At 45.1% G+C, this 16,825-nt stretch overlaps 1 protein-coding gene across 1 annotated transcript; it reads right to left on the reverse strand.

Moving 5' to 3' along the window:
- Positions 1-1,487: 1,487 nt before the first annotated feature.
- Positions 1,488-15,599, reverse strand: LOC115384710 (acetylcholine receptor subunit beta-like). Its single transcript, XM_030086955.1, has 11 exons — positions 15,469-15,599; positions 13,230-13,363; positions 11,911-11,955; positions 11,333-11,442; positions 9,437-9,545; positions 9,204-9,348; positions 8,931-9,116; positions 8,270-8,493; positions 5,845-6,020; positions 2,432-2,579; positions 1,488-2,340 (listed from the first exon to the last, which is right to left on the reverse strand). The coding sequence occupies exons 1-11, from the start codon at positions 15,527-15,529 to the stop codon at positions 2,194-2,196; spliced, it is 1,485 nt and encodes a 494-aa protein (XP_029942815.1). The 5' UTR covers positions 15,530-15,599; the 3' UTR covers positions 1,488-2,193.
- Positions 15,600-16,825: the final 1,226 nt, after the last annotated feature.

Genomic DNA, 16,825 nt, shown 5'->3' on the forward strand with positions numbered 1-16,825 from the left:
AAGGTCTCGGAGTGAACTTCGGACTGTGCGGCGTCTTGAATCCCTCATGTTGCCTCTTATGAAGTTGATGTCTACATTTCAAGGGTCAGGAAGTTTCCTTCATCTGTTACGCGAGATAAGAACGAGCCCGCTCTGCCTCCATCGCTCTGTTTTTCTCCTCTCTCCCACATGCTGGTCTTTCAGGTAGTTTCCAGGTATGAAAGCACGAGTACGGCGTGAACGAAATCATGTCTCCTACATGCTTGAATTCAGAGCAACACCTCGGGCTGCGTTTGGAGCTGTACTGCAGTTTCATGCCTGGTTAAGGTGTCTGCTGAGCTGAAACGGTAATGAGTCCCATCCAACATGGAGTAAGCTCTAAAACCAGCTGTGAATGTTCAATTAACCATTGAGAAGATTTTCTCTTGATGGAGTGACTGAAGAGAAACTGATCAATGAGAGGATTCTCACCTCAGTGTCTCTGAATCACACAGATGGAAACAAAGAAAATGATCAATCAATTTTTTTTTGTGCTTCAACAGCGAAGTGTGACGACGTAGACAATGGCTCCTGCAATGCACAAATGTGTGTCTACGAATCTAATTAGAACACTAATAAACGAAAACAGAGAGAACTCAGATGCAGTTTTTTGTTTGAGAAATCAAGATTTTCAATTGCAAAAAAAAAGTTAGAGGTGTGAAAGACACCTCTGCATCTCTGGATTACCTTCTTTCACCTAAACTTCAAAGATGGAAAGATGAATGAGTTCAGCGACGGACAGATGTGATGGATGAATGGATGCAGATGGATGAGAGTGTAGCTGATGGACATAACTGATGGATGGATGAAGTGTTGATGTATAGATGGACGAATGAACGATTGGACACATGGACGGACAGATTAATGGATGAATATCAACCATTTTGTTCATTTTAGGTTTTTTTTTTTGAATTTCAATGCAGTAATCAAAATTGAGATTTTGACCTTTTCTTTTTTAAAAGAGTGCTGTAATAAACATACACTGTATATGTATCGTCCTGGATCATACCAGTAGTGAGGTTGAGGATATGGAGAGCCCCCCCACAAATAATATCATCTGGGATCTGCTGTTCTGTAATCCGACCCCGTGTGTGGCAGTCGTGCAGCGCAGAAGTCCGTGATACTGACAGACCGTCAGCACGGTCTCTGCAACGGGCTGCTGGGAATGACCGCAGACTTTTAGCCGTCATATCCGTCAGCTAACAGAGCTCCTGGTGCATGTATGCATGAGCGTATTTACACGTAGAAATGTCAGGGAAGCCCATGCGAGCAGCGTCCGGTGACCAGCGCCAGCGCGTGGGTTATTATTAACGCGGCGGGCCGGTGATGGGAGCGAGGGCCGCGGCTCTCACGACGGCATTCTGACAACAGATGGAGCCTTTGACAGCGTCCCCCCTTCAGATCTTTATTTAAAAGACAAAAAACAAAAAAGAAAGCACAGCATTAAAACGCTGGGCGTGAGCCCGTGTTATTCGGGGCGAACACAAAGGGCAAGTGTGTGTGAGAAAGTGAGCGCCTCCTTTCCAGGTGGAATTCCACGGGCTGTTGGTGCAGCTGGTGAACCAAGGCGGCGTGCGGCTCTGCACACAAGAATAGCCTCCATGGAAACCCGCCGGTGCCTAAAATACAGGGGAGGATGACTGTGGCAGCAGAAATATCCAGGAAGCATGTGCCACACTGCGGCACATTCTGACACACTGAAATGAAAGGCATACAGCAGGCTCGTTATAGCATCTGGTTTGTCTCGGCGTTTATGTGTTCGCACCACATATGAATATCCAGAGTTGGATCCACACTTTAGAGCGAGACTCTTAATGAAGCCTATATGTTCAAAAAAAACATACCAATGGTTTGTATTCTAGTATGTATTCATGCAAAAAAGTTCATTAAATTGGCAGCTAGATCATTACTCATATACAAACATATATATTTACCATCGTTTTACCTAACAAACTTTCCAAATTGATGTTCACTGACAGGACTGGTGTTATCACGGTAACGTGGCTGCAGAACCTGCAATGTGTCACAAAAACTCAGAGACTTGCTTCCTTAATTCTGAGTAGAAACTGAGCTTTTGCAGTGTGGCACGCTGCCTGGACATCCTCGTCCGTGCACACGCAGAACGAGGTTTTCACTCTCCCCATCGGTGAATGACAAAGCAAAGTGTCCTGCTCTTCATTTCAAGGGGAAGGGATCGGTGGGCGTGAGGTTGAAACTGGCGTCCGCGAAGATGGCCAGCGTGCCCACAGTGGTGAAGATGACGAAGATCCAGAGGAACATGCGGTCCACCACCATGGCCACAAACTGCCAGTCCTCTTTGAGCTGGGGAACGGATGAGGACAGAAAACAGTCAGAGAGGAGAGACGAAATATCACACCTTACGAAGGGAACTCAAATAAAGAGCAAAACTTACGGCTTCGTAGTCCTTCTCAGCCTGCAGGGCCTCGGCGATGTATGTGATGGCGTCGATGGCCGACTTGAGCTCGTCGGGCAGCGCGAGGTAGGTACTGGGGCCGTCGATGAACTTCCTGAGGTCTGTGCACATGCCCTCTGGCTGGAACCTATCGGACGCACATCATGCACACTGCTCAGCCTGCGTGACAGGGCAGCATTTTTCAAAAATAAGATCCAACCTACATGTGAACATGAATCATGAGCGATCTGCTCGTTGCTCTTCTGTCGGTCAAACAGAATCGACAGAAGGTCACTGAAGCTCCCAGCGGCCCTCAGCGAGCGCGGCATGCCCTCTGCTCTGCACCAACTGAGAAATACTATGTGTCTCTGTCTGTCTGTGCGTGCGTCGTGTTTACTTGTTGCCCTCAGCTACCGCCGGTCAGCTGCAGCCGGGTGCAAGAAGCTGCCGGCGGGGGGACGCTCGGAAAAAGTCGTGCGGTTACCTTCACACCGCCGACCGACTGCTCGTGAATCCCACTCTTAATCTCTGCAAGCATGGACGGCTTCTTATTTTCTTCACAAAGTTATGCGGCATCGCTGTAACTCAGAACTGTTGGCGCGACCTTGAAGCTTTTCGCTCATCTTTTCTGCTCCGAGCTCTGCACTGTGTCCTTCAGCAATGACTTACGGATTACCGTTGGCTGCTTCCTGTAGAGACATGCCCAGAGCTTTAATGCTCCTGGAAAATTAAGCAGTGATGCATCATGATTCTCTCTGCAGGACGCCACATCTAGAATGCTTATTGGAGGAATAGTGCGCGCTCTTAAATTAAAGGTGATTCTGCTTCGAAGGATTACTAAAGAGGGGATCTGGGCACATGTTTATGGACCGAAAGGGTCAAATTATCCCCAAAGTAATCCAGAGCGACCTTAAAGAGTCTGGCAATGAGCAAGTGAGAGAAAACAATCCCTTTAGACATTATTATGAATTAAAGGGCATCAATCATCATCACAAAAGAAAGGAAACATAATACATGGAACAAACTGAATCATACACAGGACAGCTACAGAGAGACAAAACATAAAAAACATAAAAAAGACCAAACCACAAAAACGCTCATCTAAAATCACTCGGATGTAAAGCAATGACAAAAAAAAAAAGCATCTACAAAGAAATCCAAGACAAACACATATAGTTACAAAAAAAGAAACAACAACATATGAGACACAAAAGAAATACATGAATTCACCAAAACAAACACAAATGCTTATAAAACAAGTATAAAGTGGTAAAAAAATGACCAGCAAAGAGACTCAAGAAGCCAGAAAATCATACAGCAACACAAAGAAGCCATTCAAGACTCAAAACAACAGAAACGTGTGAGATGAACTCAAAAAGAAAATCACAAGGAGATGCAGAAACACGCATTGTACACAAAACAAACGAGATAGTGAAACGTTTCTCTTCAGAACCTCTGAGGTTAAATCTGGAGGCGTTTTGTGTCTCCTGTCCATGGATGCAGTCTAATTGGGCCCCGGTCCACACACTGCACACTGGTGTTACACTGCTGTTTATTTTCCTAACTGAATGCCATAATTGGGATTTTCTGAGTCAGGCGCCGCATTCATTCTGCAGTGAGTTGGTAAAACACTCTGACTTCCTCCCACAGTCCAAAAACTATGACTTTGAGGCTAATAACTGCCTCCGAATGGCCTGTAGGTATGAAGCTGAGGGTCTGCAACTGTCTTAAGTTTCAAAAAAAAAAAAAAAAAAAAAAAAAAAGAGGTAGGAAACTGAATTCATAGCAGAAAACTAACGTCAAACTACACACAAAGCTCTCGAGCCCAGACTCAATCTAGCCAGGCCTGAGTCGTACCTCCACACCACCTGGGCGCTCTTATTATTTTAAGATTAAAAGTATCAGGCTTCTTTAACTTTTCCACCAAACTGTGTCTCCTTCAGGTTTTTTTTTTTGTTGACCTAGTCCAAACAAACACTATATTCTGGTAAATTAACATTTCCCTCTCTGCAGAGCAGCTGCTGTTCTTATGAAACACCTCAAATATTAAACACCTTCTCTAATAATAAGCATAACACACACATGCACACACATCGAGCGGCTCCATCAGCAGAGGGCAGTGTAGCACCTGGTTTCTGTCCGGGCGCTGAGCGGAACCTGGCAGGCCGGGCCAGAGCAGGTAGCTGCTTGGTATTCCGTGCATGATTTTGGGGAGTTTACAATGCAGCGCTGCGGTCGCCGCTGCGCCTGCATGTGTGGCAGGTGAAGAGGCTGTGACCTCCGGGAGGTGAAGCCCGAGCAGGTTTCCAGAGAGAGGTGGAGAGAGAGAGAGACACTCGGGCCTCCGAACCCCCTTCCTCGCTCTTTATGGCTCAAAGCAGCAATTCATCAGCGAGAAGTAAATGACTATTCAGGAGACTAATTCAACTAAAACTGGCTGCGTCTGGTGCCAAGACATGCACTAAACCCAATTAAGGAGGCGTGTGCGGGTGTATGTGTGTGGCCTCAGGAGGGATAATGCTGTCTCATCATATTGCTTTAACCCTCCCCCCCCCCACCTCCTCCTCCTCCTCCTCCCATCAGCCATCCCTTCACCTGGACGCGCGGCGTCTCGCTCCGGCGTGTCAGACTCGATTTGCGCCGGTCATTATTATTTTAGCAACGATTCTTTCCCTCCAGACAGATTTCATTTCTCACAGGAGTTGCAGGGAGGGAGGGGAGGGGGACAGCCGCGCACGGCGAGGAAGATTTTGGGGGCGTATTAATAGAGCAGCGGGAAGGCGGGCCGGTTAAAGGATGTCACGCATCCGACTGCCAAGACACGCGGCTCTCCGCGCTAACTAACTACCTGGGCAAGGTCGTGCGGTTTTTTTTTTTTTTTTCTGTGTGCGGAGGCCGGAGACGAAGGGGGTCGACCGATGGAACAGTTTGTCGCCAATTTGTGCGTCGGACAACGCTGGCGCCCGTCCAGCTCCTTACTCAACCGCTTCAGGGGCAGCGCTCTGGAAAACTTTTGATGAAAATCATCAATCTGGACCTCACTTAGAAGTGTCTGCAATTCTGAAGTCTGAATGGCTCTTACGGACGACGGCCCATCTTAACGCAACTACGTTTGTTTCGCATGTTAAAGCTAATCCGTCAGATTTCGGCTCTCGGAGTGAATGTTTCACTGGTTTATGATGAATAGCTGATATAGATGGAATAAATATACTCCATTTTGTCAGGGATCTCTGACTGTATTCCCTCTTGCAAGATAAAGCTCACATTTTGATTTGAAGGATTTGCTGTTTGCTCATCGGACCAAGGGAGCTTTTCACTTTATTTCTGTGTTTTCTGTTCCGTCAAGTATCACGGGCGAGCGCATGGGGAGCCTGCAGATTTTACAGAGTGCGTCGACGGCGGCCTTTCCTCACCTGTTGGGTTTCGGGAACAAGACGGAAGAGTCAGGTTTGCGTATAAAATATTCATCGGCTACTTTGCTGATGGCCACCATCTTTTTCTCCCGCCGGGGCAGAGTCTCCAGGGAGAGGGGCGTCTCCACCTTTGGCCGCGTCATGCCGAGATAAGGAGGCAGCATGTGGATGAAGATCTGAATAAACAAGACAGATAACGAAGAAAAGTTTCGCTTTTTCCATTCATGCATGCGCAGTACCCCTCTGATGTGTATTCCACTGCACACAAGCCACATCAGAAGACAAAGGGTTAATTAACGCTGTTTACTGTCGATAGCTCACTGCCTTCCACCAGACTTTGTGCATAAATTGTCTTCCCAGGTATTAAAAAGCTATTTATTTGGTTTCCTGTTTCATGATTTATGAGACAGCAGGAATGTACTCAGTCTGTATTTACCTATTAAGGCTGAGAAATGAGTCCAAATGTTGAATTTAGCAGTGAGATAACCTTTGAGAACAGTTGCTGCTGAGTGATTTGGGTGGAGGAACCAACCGGGTAATGAGTTCCAATCCCTCAAAGTCTATCCTGAAGGTGTCCTTGAGCTAAACGCATTGCTGTGGTGGAAACATTTGAGCGTTTCAGTGAAAGAACAGCGTTGTACCGCAAACCTCTCGAGTGTTGGATTATCTGATAATGGAGCTGCCTTTCAAAATATCAAACAACTCGATGATGGAACATCAAAATCAATGGTTCAAAAGTTCATCTTGATCAATATCTTGAATGCTGTAAATGACTGTTTAATTTCTTCCTCGATGTGCTCTGCTATCGTTGATCACCGGACTGGCCTGTATCGGCAGCTGAATGTCAATAAAAGGCCACAGGCAAGAAACACATGATGACTGCAAGTGAACAGTAAATTCAGGTCGTGGAGCCCCAGTTCAGAAAATGCTAATGTGTCTTTATGTGACTTTGTCTGCAACATCTAGTAACTGGTAGACAGCGTCTTCTGCCCCCTTCTGGATTAAATGTTGGGTAATGATGAAGATTTCCTTGCATGGCAACAAAAGCAGGGTATAGGGTCACTGCTGGTGGAAATATGGGTTTTTCTGACAAAGAAAACTAAGCAATCTGCAGAATGACAGGGAACTGACGTCAAGCCAAAAATAGACACATAAATGTACATCAATGCTGAAGCTCGTCTTTTTAATCCCCTGCTGATTATTTTCGATTGCTCAGCTGTTGAAAGCCTCCTGATGCATCAAAACCTTTAGAAATATCAGCATCTCCACTACTGCAAATCCCCCATCTCTTGGCTTTGATCTGAACTTTGCACTATCTGTTCTTGTTACTCTTGAGTTTCTGTTATACTGGAAGATCCTTCCGATTTTCCTCGCAGGAAACATTCTCGGCAATCTCCACACACATTGGTAAAATGTTTCGTTTATGTTAAAACGCAGGGATCCTTGGAGTTTTAACAGTTTTAATTGTCATTATTTGTTCATTTTGGATGTCTAACTTCCATTACTATTTCCTCAATTAATTCTTCTCCAGTATTTCGCAGGAGTCAGATTGAAGAGGAGCAGAGCCCGCATTTCTACCTTCCTCCCATTAATCCAGCACCAAGCAGCTCGCTTCCATTAAAGCCTGCAAATCACCTCCGATCAATATGAGCGATTCTGATTTGAAAGTCGCCCTGAAATGGTGACAGTATCGGGGAAAAGAAGTACGCTCGCGCCTGTAATTAGCTCCACATAATGTACGGCGAGGGCAACAGCCACTGATGGAGGTTAATAGTATAACAGGGCGATTAGGATCTCCAAGACTGTGTTGGCTTAATTCAGTGGTCCGCCTCAACCCGAACTGCTGCCGCCTTCACTACCGATTGATCACAAAAATTAACATTGCATTAATGAAATGCTTCAAGGCCGCAGTTTACTTCATCACGGAGAGAAGGACCGCTTGTCTCCCAAAACAAACACTGTGCTCAGAATCAATTAAAATTATGCTCAAGTACATTTTTCTCTGCCTAATTTACAGCTTGATTGCCTTTTTGTTTGCCTTGCCCTTAATTTGTCTGCAACAACTGCCCCCCGACACACCCCGAACGTGCAAATCCCGGCTTGAATCTTTATCTGTGCAGACGAAATGCACATTTTGAAGGTCTCTCTGTGTCTGCTTCATTTGTAGAAGCGGCGCCCAATGTCCCGAAAGGTCTTCTGAGGACACGCAGGCAGCTTTAATGGCATCACTCTCCCTGCCTTTTCCTGATACAGGCCGCCGAGAAAATGAAGGCTGAGATATTACAGATACGGCCGTGCCTTTTATTCCTGTGATTGAGTGGCTGGGGCTCCGCCGAAGCGCCTGAGCACAGAAATGAAGCTTTCTTGAGACCGTTCAGCGACGGCGGCGGCGGCGGCATGAGTCACTGGCTGGCCTAATGATCACCTTGCGGACCCACACCGGCATCTGGTGGGTGTTGGGGGAGCGGTGGTGCAGGTTGAGGACGACCACACTGAGGATGACGGAGAACGTGACCAGGATCATGGTGAACATGATGTAATTGACGATGATCGGGACGCCGAGCGACGTCTCCGGGATTTTGTTGGCCAGCAGGAGCAGGAAGACAGTGAGGGTGAGCAGCACGTTGATGGACAGACCCATCTTCTCACCTGGCCCAGAGGAAAAAAAAAAAAAACACTGGACATTAATAACTCAGGAAAAGAAGGTATTTATTCCATTCACATTTCCTCAATTTATGAGAGAATGCAAATGTAATTCAGCGGAGTAGAGTTACAGCATCAAGTAACATTTTCATCTTTGAGGTTATTGATTCAGCTCTTCTCCAGGAAACCGCCATCTAATCTCAAATTGAATTCTGTGGTAATTGGACAAATGTGTGATTGCTGGATGTGAAGAGACCGCACAAGCACAATTAAGAAAGTGGCATTGAGGGTGTGGGAAATCAATGGCGTGGCGGCTTAATCTAAACCAGCTCTACATCAGTGTGGGGACCGTATGGATGAACTGCCAAGGGGGAAGGAACACACATTCCAGCATCCGTTAGCTCATAAAACGATTTAAATGTCATGTTTTGCAAGTCGTGTACCTGCGTCAGGAGGCAGGTAGAAGTTGAAGATGGCGATGATGGTGATGAGGATGCAGGGGAGGATGATGTTGAGGACGTAGTAAAGAGGCTTCCTCTCGATGATCAGGTAGAAGGTCATGTCCTCGTACAGATCGTCATTCATGTTCTTCCTGCTCGGCTTGTGCGTGATGTGCCACTCGCCGCCCTCTGGAGACACGGTCACAAATCACACGCTCAGGTGTGAATTCAGTCAGAAAATGAAACCAAAAGCTGCGTCACGACCCGGCGGCTCACCGCTGTAAGAGTCGTCGAGCTGGACCTCCCGGATCTCTTTCCCCTTTGAGTCCAGAGCGTACTGCAGGTCGATCTCTGTGGAGTCGTAGGTGTAGGATCGGAACTGCATCGTGCAGTTCTGCCAGTCGAATGGGAAATATGTCACCTGGACGGAGAGACGGAGGGGAGGATCAAGCTCACGAGAAAGACAGGATGTCAGACAGCAGAAGAATGGAGTTTGTGGTTCTTGTAACCTTGACTCCACAGGAGCTGCAGTAGAGAGCAGGGGGGGTCCAGGTCACCCTGCCGTTACTGTAAACCTGGACGTGGACGCACAGCGCCACATCGAACACTCCGTCATTACTGCAAATAGAGATGGGGATTAAAATTATTCACAAGTTTTCTACCAAATTAGGCAAAAAAAAGTCTTATTTTTTTAATCTGAACATATCATATAAATACACACACAAACACTTTCTGCACAAAATAGAGAAGCATACGGATAAAAGTGCTTCTCCTCCATTTAGGAGAATATAAGTGAGAAGCAGTTTTATTGTTGGAGATGGACGATGTTGCAAATAATCCTGTGCAGAAAGTTGGAGAGCTTGTGAAGCACCATCTGCAATATTTGTAAAATTGGGAGATGCGCTTGCAGGGGGACCGGACACCAGATCCATATTTACAGATAGCAGCAGTATTCGCTCCTTATGCTGCACACTGAGGTAATAAAATCAATCAACTTTCAACAGCAGCATCCAAAATATAAACCTCACCTGCAGCCTTTGTGTTTTGTTGTCTCATTTCTTCCCATGCTGCCTTTCTGTCTCTCTATTTACCACAGTCCGTCACAATTTATGTAAAAATATGCTCAAAAATATTAGCAATAACTGAAGCTACTCTGCCTCTCCCATGGAATATGTCAGCGTCTGGCTGCAGTCCCATTATGCACGACTCCACATTAAAACATTTTAATTGGCATAGATGGAAGGAGGTACTCCACACATTTCACCGAGTGCCGCTAAGTGCAGGGCTAATGTCGGATGTACACAAAGCTGTTTGGGTGCTTAAGCTCATAACACAATGCACAGCAAAGACATTGAGCCAATTAGACACAGATTGAGCCCTGTGTCTGTGTGCATTCTTCGGACTTTTATGTCTGCGTTAATATAAACGGGGAGACGCTTGTCTCCTAAAACCCTGTCCCTGTGAAGGTGCTGCTGCTGCTGCGGTGGAAATTACCAGCATTGATCATACAGACGCCGAGAAGTATGTGAGTGTTTGTATTTGTGTAGGTGTGCTTATTTGTGTGTGTGTGTGAGTGTGTGCAGTTCCAAATGAAAGCCTCGCGAGCTGAAGTAGCTGTGCACTGCCATGAGCTCGGTTATTAGGGAGCCATGCTGCTTAATTGCCTATAAAGTGTTGATGAATGGAGCAGTGGGGGTATTTACAGTGGTGTTGATGTTCGTGTGCATGTGTGTGTGTGAACGGAGACTGCACTCACTCTCAGTGTCTAAATCCTTCAGCGTTACACTGTGGTACATAGTTCTGAAAGCACGATAATGGAAGTACTCGGTGTTTCGCCAGCATGTTTCTGCTTTTCTTTGCTTTTTTTTTTTTCTGGTGAAACTGCACCACATGATCTGCCGGCGTAATGAGCAGAGCAGCGATGCGCACAGCTAGTCCATTAGCACGGATCCTCACCCATGGCTAATTAGGTGAAGTAATTCCAGCTCCTCATCTGTTGATCTATCGTCTAATATTGCATTGTTTGACAATTTCCACAAAAAAAGTATTCATTGGACATGAAATAACATCATACACATTGAAAAGATAAACACACCCCTATTATCTGGGAACGTCGAACATGCTGGTTTTAACAAGTGAAGTCAGGCCTGTTCTAACCTTCTGAAGCATTGTTTTTTTTCTTTTCTTTTCAGTTGTGGATGGTAAAAGTGTTTTGGTTGGGTTTGGGTTGCAGCTACAATGTTATGCTATGTTCCACAAAGAAGTAAATGTACCCCCAACATCCAGAAAACACTAACTAATTCGGACAAATTTCCTGCTACCCGGTGGGCGATCAACCGCCCGACCACCCTATGAAAAGCTCTGCTTCAAACACAGCCAAACACTTAAAGAGAGTTTCAGCTTACTTATTGATGAGGACAATGTCAGGAAGCCAGACCTTCGACGAGGGAACGCGCAGGACCTCGATCCCGTCGTATTCCTTCGGATTCCACGTCAGGCGGTAATCCGTCCATTCCTGTGTGAAAACGTTCAAGACGAGGCTTTGTGTGTGAGCACGTGACGATTACCCCACAACTCACCAAAGGCCGTCGGCAAGCAGGAGAAAAGGAAGATGACAGATGGTTGATACTGAGCGTTCACAAATACAACCAGTTTGTCATTTCATCTGTTTATTTGTCATTTTTCCAAGCTTGTAATTGGATTGCTCTGGAATGGGCCCACCTGTCTTCACAGAGCAAAACACTATTTACATATTTTTTTCATTTTACCTCAAATTACTGCTACTCCAACTGTTCCTTTTGGTCGTTTGTGCCCGGTGTGTGTCGGCACTAAAATGGGTGAATGATCATCAACTCATTGCCACTGGTGAAGTCGCTCATAACGACGGGAAACAGCGAGAACGTGTCACACACGGGACGCGGAAAATAATACAATCACATCGCTCACTGCGTGGGAAGCGGAGGCAACTCACAAACAGACTTACCAGATTCATCATGACGATCGTGCTCATTTCTTCATTTTTCATGTTCTGAAGAAACCAAAAGACAAAAGAGGGGAAAATTCGTCAGTTTGAAATTCTGATTTCTTTGGGATCGTCAGAAGACTGTGAACAATGTGGCATGTTTGAGATGTGTTGTGGTGGCAGGAAAAGAGCTGAATCTTCATTCAACAGTTCACTTTCAAGCATGAAGCCAGAAACTAACAGATTGTTTGTCTCTCGCAATCAAATCAAAAACCTGGGGGCTGTTTGGAAAGTTTCAGTCCAATTCAATGATGATTTCATCTATTTATCTATTTGAACAAAGTTTTAATGGGTTTAACCATATTATTTATAATTTTTTTTCTTAAACACAAGGATATGTAGAGAGCAGTACTCTTAGTTTTCAGCTACTTTTGTGTAATTTGTTGTTGTGATTCTCACATCCATGCAAGTGGACGTACTGTATTGTGGAAGTCTGACCAGAAATAACAGAAGAACAGAAACACATAACAGGAAGCGGGAAGACTGAGCTTCGATAAGCCGGTCCTGCTATTTAAAACTGCAGGAGGAATGTCAGGGAGACAGCTGGGACCCGACCAGAGGGAGGGGGCTGCGAGTTCGCTCTCTCTAATGAAAGCACCAAACTCTGACTTGACCACAGACCTATTGCTCACTTATACATCCTGCGGTTCACCTTAGGGCGTCCCTCGGGGCTGATGTTGATAATAACTCCCTGATTACCCAACTGACTAGTTCTGAGGAGAGCCCAGAGTCCAAGCGGGTCACTTTTCAAGATCGTTCCGGTACAGAACTTAAGGGGTCCCGTGTGACTGCCCCTCCAGAGTGAGACTGACCTTGAGTGTGTGTGAGGGGTGTGTGTGAGCAGTGTGAGGATAAAGAACAAATAAAGTGACCGGGTGTGTGAGTGTTCATGCGCACTCGGTCCTTATCATTTCATGCAGTCACAGGCCGGTCGGTGCATGCTGGGATAACACCACTTCCCAGCATGGATGAATAAAAATACAGTATTCCACTTCAGTAGTGCTCCTTTGCGCCATCTGGTTCTGAATTTGAACCCAGATGGTACCCAGATATCTTCACACAGCCCTGAATGTGAAAGTTTAGCTTGGGATTTACATTTTAGAAGCGGAGCGGCTTCTCGGTCGGATTTAAAAAAAGAAAGAAAGAAAAAAAACTAGAAAAGGAGTTGTTTGCGGCCACCTTGAATATGTGTTTGCTCCCCCTTTTTTTTTTTAAGTGTTTCTCTCGGTGTGTGTTGGCTGTGGACACGGCGTGCAGGAGCTGCTCCATATCCGCCTCACCAGTCCAACGAAGGAGGAGAGGATCATCCCGACGCGGACCACCACCCGTTCCGTCGGGACTTTCGCCGGCCGGACCTTCATGTCATAGTTGGTGAAGATGTTCTTCCACAGATCCTGCTCCACGTCTGCAGCGCCTGAGTGACACGGGAGAGACTTAATAAAGGGAATTCTGTCCTGCAGTAACTTCACACTCGCTGCGTACAGTTCTAACTGTTCTGTGCTGATTTATTATTATTCAGTTTTCTTATTTGGTTCATTTTTCACGTACTTTTTCTGTATTTGTGGATATGAGACGTAGGAGACAGCGCCCTTTACACTGATCCAGAACTCTCTTTACTCATGTACAAGGAAGCTAATTTACCAAAGTAACTGGAGGCCATTTGAGAGTGATTAGAGCTGCAGAAAACTCAGAAAACATTCTGGATGAAAAATGCAGCTCCGAAGGTGGCTGGCAAGATGGACGTTTCCCCTCCCTGCCTCGCCACCTGTTCGCAGTGACTGAAGCGCCCAGAGGCAACGTAACGGGGAAACCTTCAGCTCAGATGAGTGTTGGGAAGGGAAAAGACGGGAAAGTTCAGCAACTTGTTTACAGGAGAAAAGTGAAAGACCAAACTAGACCAACACTTTGTAAAACTATCAATCTTGCTCTTAGTTATTGATGCCACTTGACTTCAGATCTTTCTTTTATTCTAAATGGCGGTAATGACTGACATACTGACATTCTAGAAGATCCTATTCAGTGATTCAAACAACAGGGGTGGGGTCGCTCATCATCCTCGACTTCATTTTCTGTTTTTTAACCCCAAACTTTAAATTGGCAGTTTTTATTGACATATTTTTGATTTTGTTCATCATTTTGCTGCAGGAACTATCATCCTTATGTTACCTTTGCAAAGCCAGTTTCTGTTTTTTAGCTCATACATTGGTTTGTTAGCGTCACATGTAGAGATTCCATTTTTTCGCTGTGTGGTTTTCAGAAGAAATGTGGTGGAAAATGATCCCAAAAAAAGGCATCAGTGTGCAATCGGATTGAAATAACAGCTGATCCAGGGAAGTTACTATTTCTTAAATATGTTATTTCCTATTTACTTTGCGTTATTAATCCAGTTCTCAAACAGCTGTAGCCTGGTGGCATTATCCAGTCACAGCGACAGACACTTCCCCACACAGGCGTGTCAAGTTGGAAATATTAAATGCAAATACTTTTTCATGCCTCTGCATTCTGAAAGGTAACTGTGCTTCTCCCCTCCCGAGCGTTTTCTCCCCGGTGCTGGAAGGTTAGAGGCATTTATAATCAGCGGCTGTGGTGACGCAGCATTCATCACGTTTGGCATCGCTGTGGCCCCAGCAGGATCTGACCTGACAGGAATAAATGACGGCGATCACCCAGCAAGGCACCCCCATTAGCCAAGCGTGGGGAAACATGGCCGCTGATGGGCGAGGGATGGGGCGGGAGGCAGTGGCTGAAGGCTAGAATTTACCATTTTTTTTTTATCTCGCTTTCCCAGTTCAGATGAGTAAAGAGCAAACTGTGGCTCTAACGCTGCTGATTTAGTAGTAATCCGCCAGTAATGGGTTAGTTTTATGAAATTAATCCTGAAGTTTCACTGTGTTCATTATGAAAACATGAAAATAGTTGGAATTGGTGGAAACGGTGATAAATTGCTGTAGTTGTGCCACAAAGATGACTGTTAGCTTTAACCACAGTTACTGTGTCTCTAAACACTTTAATGACATTAAGCACAGCTTTATAAGATCTGTTGTATCTGAACTGTAACTTGTAGGCCACCAGGAGTCCAGTGAAAACATCTGTTGACGAGTGTTGTCCTCAGGTTCATTTACATGGCTGAGGTTTGAAAACAACGTCCATTTACATGGAAATGGGGAAAATGCTGAGAACAAAGTAGTTTTCATAGTGGGCCACTAGTGGGTGCTGTTCTTTGTTATTGTTCACACCCACAAACCAAGAGAGGAGGCAACAAAAACATGCACGCACAGGGTAGATGTGCAAACCTGACCTGCATTCAACCCCATGGTCTTCATGCTATAAGATGAGAATAATAACCAGAACTGTCTGATTACAGTTACGTGGATATAATCAAATTATCTTTCATGAAACTGTACTTATTTTCCACTCAAAGAGAACCTGTAATGACTGACACAGGTGACCGAACAAGTGACATTTGTTGGCGCTCCACACACACTACTCTAGTGTGACACATGCCAGCTTGTGTCTTACCTCCCAGCGACCCCAGGCTCCATAAGCAACACGCCACCAGGAAGAGATCCAGGCTTTTCATGACGACCTCTCCTGAACCTTTCCCCTCTGCTCCGCCTCAAAACAAGATCCTCAGCAGGGTTTTTTTCCCCACACTTTTTAAAAAAGAAAAAAAGAAAATCTCTTTCTTCTGCGGCTCACTGGGACTCCTCGGTGCCCGGTCAGAGTTGTGGTTTGGTCACTTTGGACTGTTGTTGTCTGTCAGTCAGGCCTGTGAGGCCAACTGCTGTCTGCTCCAATTACCTCCAGGAGGGCGGGGGGAGAAAGGGGGGGGCGACTGTGCATGTCGGTGAGGGGGAAGCAGTGTGACTCTGCCCGTAAAAAGCTTACAGTGCGGCAGAGTTCTTTAATTCTGCTTCATGAGTCATTCTGTAGGGACACAAAGTACAAACTCAACCATTTTTCACTGCTGTGTTTACACTTCAGAAGAGATTCAGAATGCATCAACAACCCCCCTCTTGGAAAAGTTGGGACATTGTGCGAAATGTAAATAAAGCGATGTGCAAATGTTTTCTGAAAGGTGCCGTATAATGAAATATTGATTGAAATTATTTATTTGAAAGTTTCTGCTGAAGACGATGACAGCAAAACTTTTTGGAACGAGATCATCAAAAATGTTCCTGGAAGATTGATAAGGAAAAAAAAAACCTGCTTATTTCTTTTGCATAACAGCATGAAGAGCGCCAAAAAAAAATCTCCACCTCATGCAACTTCTTTCAGTTTATAATGTCACCAAAACACTAGAAATTTCAGAGAAGCATATTTTTTCTCATTTAAATTTGGCATTACATCTTTTGTGAATAAAGCTGAAAAGTTGGTGTCAGTACTTTTGTTTGTTTGGCTTTTGTTCCTCGTTCCTTCAGACTAAAGTAGAAACATCACAGTTTCAGCGTTCGGATCACATCTGAACAACGAGGTATCTTAGTAAAACAGTCCAGGGGCCAAAACATGCCTGCCACTGTTGAAAAATTGAAAACAGAATCACTAGACATAAAACTGGAGTCCAAATAACTAAATAACAACACATTTTACCAATTTTATAGCAAATAGACTCCTCAAACACTCAGAGTTGTCCCAAATTATTTGAAAGCTGACGATGTTGAAAAAAGAGACCTAATTAAAATTAGTTATTTGTTATTTGCTTATAAAACTTATTTTTTTGGATTAAATCTAGTGTTTGGTTTTCAGTTTGTTCTGGTGGTGGACTTCTCTCCATCTTGTTTCGATGTCTGATGACTTTTCCCTCCTCCTGCTTCACCTCCCGTACCCTCATGTCCCAGAATCCCCTCTCCTCCTCTTTTCTTTTATAACTTAAAGA

Source organism: Salarias fasciatus, chromosome 3 (assembly GCF_902148845.1).
Source record: "Salarias fasciatus chromosome 3, fSalaFa1.1, whole genome shotgun sequence".
Taxonomy (NCBI): Eukaryota; Metazoa; Chordata; class Actinopteri; order Blenniiformes; family Blenniidae; genus Salarias; species Salarias fasciatus.

Bases quoted from the DNA above. Each gene is read 5' to 3' on its own strand.
- LOC115384710 (XM_030086955.1), bottom strand. From the start codon at position 15,529: ATGAAAAGCCTGGATCTCTTCCTGGTGGCGTGTTGCTTATGGAGCCTG. The intron at 8,494-8,930 runs GTACACGACTTG...CCTCTGGGCCAG, and splicing joins CTACCTGCCTCCTGACGCAG to GTGAGAAGATGGGTCTGTCC. The intron at 6,021-8,269 runs GTGATCATTAGG...TTGTTTATTCAG, and splicing joins TGCCGGTGTGGGTCCGCAAG to ATCTTCATCCACATGCTGCC.